Source organism: Octodon degus, unplaced genomic scaffold (assembly GCF_000260255.1).
Source record: "Octodon degus isolate 3935 unplaced genomic scaffold, OctDeg1.0 scaffold00075, whole genome shotgun sequence".
NCBI lineage: Eukaryota > Metazoa > Chordata > Mammalia > Rodentia > Octodontidae > Octodon > Octodon degus.
The window spans coordinates 3547167-3549794 of record NW_004524651.1 but is presented as its reverse complement, the minus strand read 5'-3'; the positions used below and the strand labels follow the sequence as shown (position 1 = coordinate 3549794).

The 2628-nt window shown below is 33.4% G+C and overlaps 1 protein-coding gene across 1 annotated transcript in view; it reads right to left on the bottom strand.

The window, feature by feature from the left end:
* The window catches only part of Rock1 (Rho associated coiled-coil containing protein kinase 1), a 118784-nt gene that overhangs the window by 29459 nt on the left and 86697 nt on the right, over positions 1-2628 (bottom strand). Inside the window, exon 19 of the mRNA XM_023720398.1 lies at positions 431-615. Within this exon, the coding sequence (XP_023576166.1) occupies positions 431-615 (185 nt within the window). The remainder of the gene's footprint in view (positions 1-430; positions 616-2628) is intronic.

The window sequence follows — 2628 nt, the reverse complement described above, 5'->3', positions numbered from 1 at the left end:
AAATATAAAGAAACCATACATGTTTCTCTTAAGGAAATATATGTTTAATAAAAAGAAATTTAATTTTGATTTTTGTCATTCTATGCTGAAGAAATAGGATTACTTTTATGGATATGAAAATCAAAGAAAACTCTGAATTTTCTATCATAAACAGATGTACTATAAGGTCAGTCTTGGTTTTTTTTCTCCCTTTACATAGTATCTATACTTTTAATTTCATGAGTCTGTCTTCCAAAACCTAAACCTCCATTACAGTCCTTCTTTGAAAGTACTTATCAAATCTTTTACTTCTTTTACTTCTGAATGTTCTTTTTTGTTGTCCTTTCACAAACTCTCAGTACACAACCTGAACATACACAAAATATCAAATGCATAAGCCAATGCTGAACAGAAAAAAAGTAACAAATCAGATGGCATTTTCAAGACTTACTTTGTAAGCTGAGCTAATTCAAATTCTAATAATCGCTTGGCTTCCAATACAGTGTTTATTTCCTGTTTCATCTGCTTTTCTAAACCTTTTAAATTGTCTGCCTCAAAGGCTTGAGTCTTCAATTCATTTTGTAACAGCAGTCGCTTATTTGCTTCCTGCTCCAACTGCAAGGTTAGATTCTTAACCTATGGAATGAGGAAAATTAGTAGCTTTAATCTCTTTATAATAATCAAATCTCAAAATCATAAGTTCCTTATACTAATAAATATTAGTGTTCTAAGGCATCTCCATTCTTTGTATTACACTTACCATTAATTCAAATCAGACATGAGATCTCATTATGTGTTCTAATCTACAGCTCTACAAAGCTTATAAAATCTTATTTCTTATTTTTTTATAACATTGGGTTAAGAAAATCTCACATTTTTCTGCTATATATTTTCACGTTAGCCTAATAGTAGTCAGCTGTGCATCTGGGTAGCTGTACTGGGGGATATAAGGATCATGTTTGCACACTTTGTATGGCAAAGCGTGTGCATGTGTTCGAAAGTGTCAAACTGGGATTTTACCCACATTTATGCCCCAAATAACAGGTTTTGCATATGCATACCTGAGCATCATGAGGCATAAAACATGTTTGTTTATGCCTAACCCTGACTTTGGTATGTGAGCCTGTTTCTATGAGAGTAAAATGCAGAAAGAATGAACTGATGGAGACACAGCGAATACAGACCTTCTAGATTCAGATGGCAAGGCAGACAGCAGTATGATTACATATTTGATTAGTAGAAATGGTACAAAACAGATAGGCAACCAAATGGAATGATTCAATGTTAGAACTAGGTCTGAAAAATATAGTGAGGATCTTGGCAGGGGGTGAAACCTATTGGATGGAATGCCAGCACTGCCATTCAGTGTTGGAAATTGTTTGGAGTAGACAAAATGCTACAAATGTTGTAAAATATGCAAATGCAGAAATGCAAATAAAATGTTTTGTATGTATCAATAGCCATTCTCTAAAATGTATTTATGACATTCCACTAACTGAACTCAAAGTAGTCACAGGTCTGCTGTATCAGCAGGGCTTTCTAACGGTCATTACATGAATGTAAAAGACTTATGGAAAAGCAGAGTGTGGGCTAAGGTCTGTACAATAATGATAACACTGAGGACATTTAATTTTTCTTTCCATCTTTCAATGAAGTTTGTTTATTTAAGGAAGATGACTAGAGTTAATGAAAAACTATAGTCAACCCACTGATATTCTAAATAAAAAATATCGTTCTCACCAAGATGTAAAGGAAATTATCTTAGTCATTTGAATACAGAAGTAGTGAAAATTATAGTTTCAAAATAGTTGTATCATAAAATACTTGACTTCGTTTTTTATACACTGCTTTGTGGGGACAAGCAAAGTTCACTTAGACCTGCAGAGCCCGTGTTCCTCAATGCTTCTCCAGATGTCAAGAAAGAACAGTGTGCAGACCTCGCTTGTAGACAGAGCTCTTTTCTCCATCTTGATGGAGATTTCATGACAAATCTAGGTACAAAATTTCTTTTTTTTTTCCCCACACTGTAACTGTTTTTAATTTTATGAGAAATCTCTTCACTGCTTTCCACACTGCAGTATTTTCCTACCAACAGTGCTCAACAGTTCCTACCCAGAGTTCTTTTTTTTTGCGGTACTGGGGATTAAATTCAGAACCCTGCACTTGCCAGGCAAGCACTTATTCTGAGTTATCTCCGCAGCCCCCTACCCACAGTTCTAATGAGTGTTTTCAGTTTCTTCTTTCTTCTCTGTCTTCTCTTTCTCCTTCTCCTTAAGTCTCTTTTTTTATATTTATGTTTTTATTGAGAAATAAATGAGACATTTTCACAGCTAATTAATAGAACAGTTTTGATAGTCAATACACTGTACATTGTTACCTTCAGTGGTTATACATAGTACAAGAAGCAGACAGGATATTCTGTCCAAACACTGTTAGTACACTTCTTTCTTCTCATTGAATTAAGTGAAAGTAGTTGTAAATTTATCCTATTTTGTATATATAAATACAAAATGATCTTTCCTTTGTATCTTTTTTTTTAATTTTAATTTTTTTTTGGTCCTGTCAGAGGTGAATATTCTATTGGCATCTAAATACTATAAGTGTTTGAATTCAACTAAACAATCTAACACTGTCTAGCAGTCTATAATA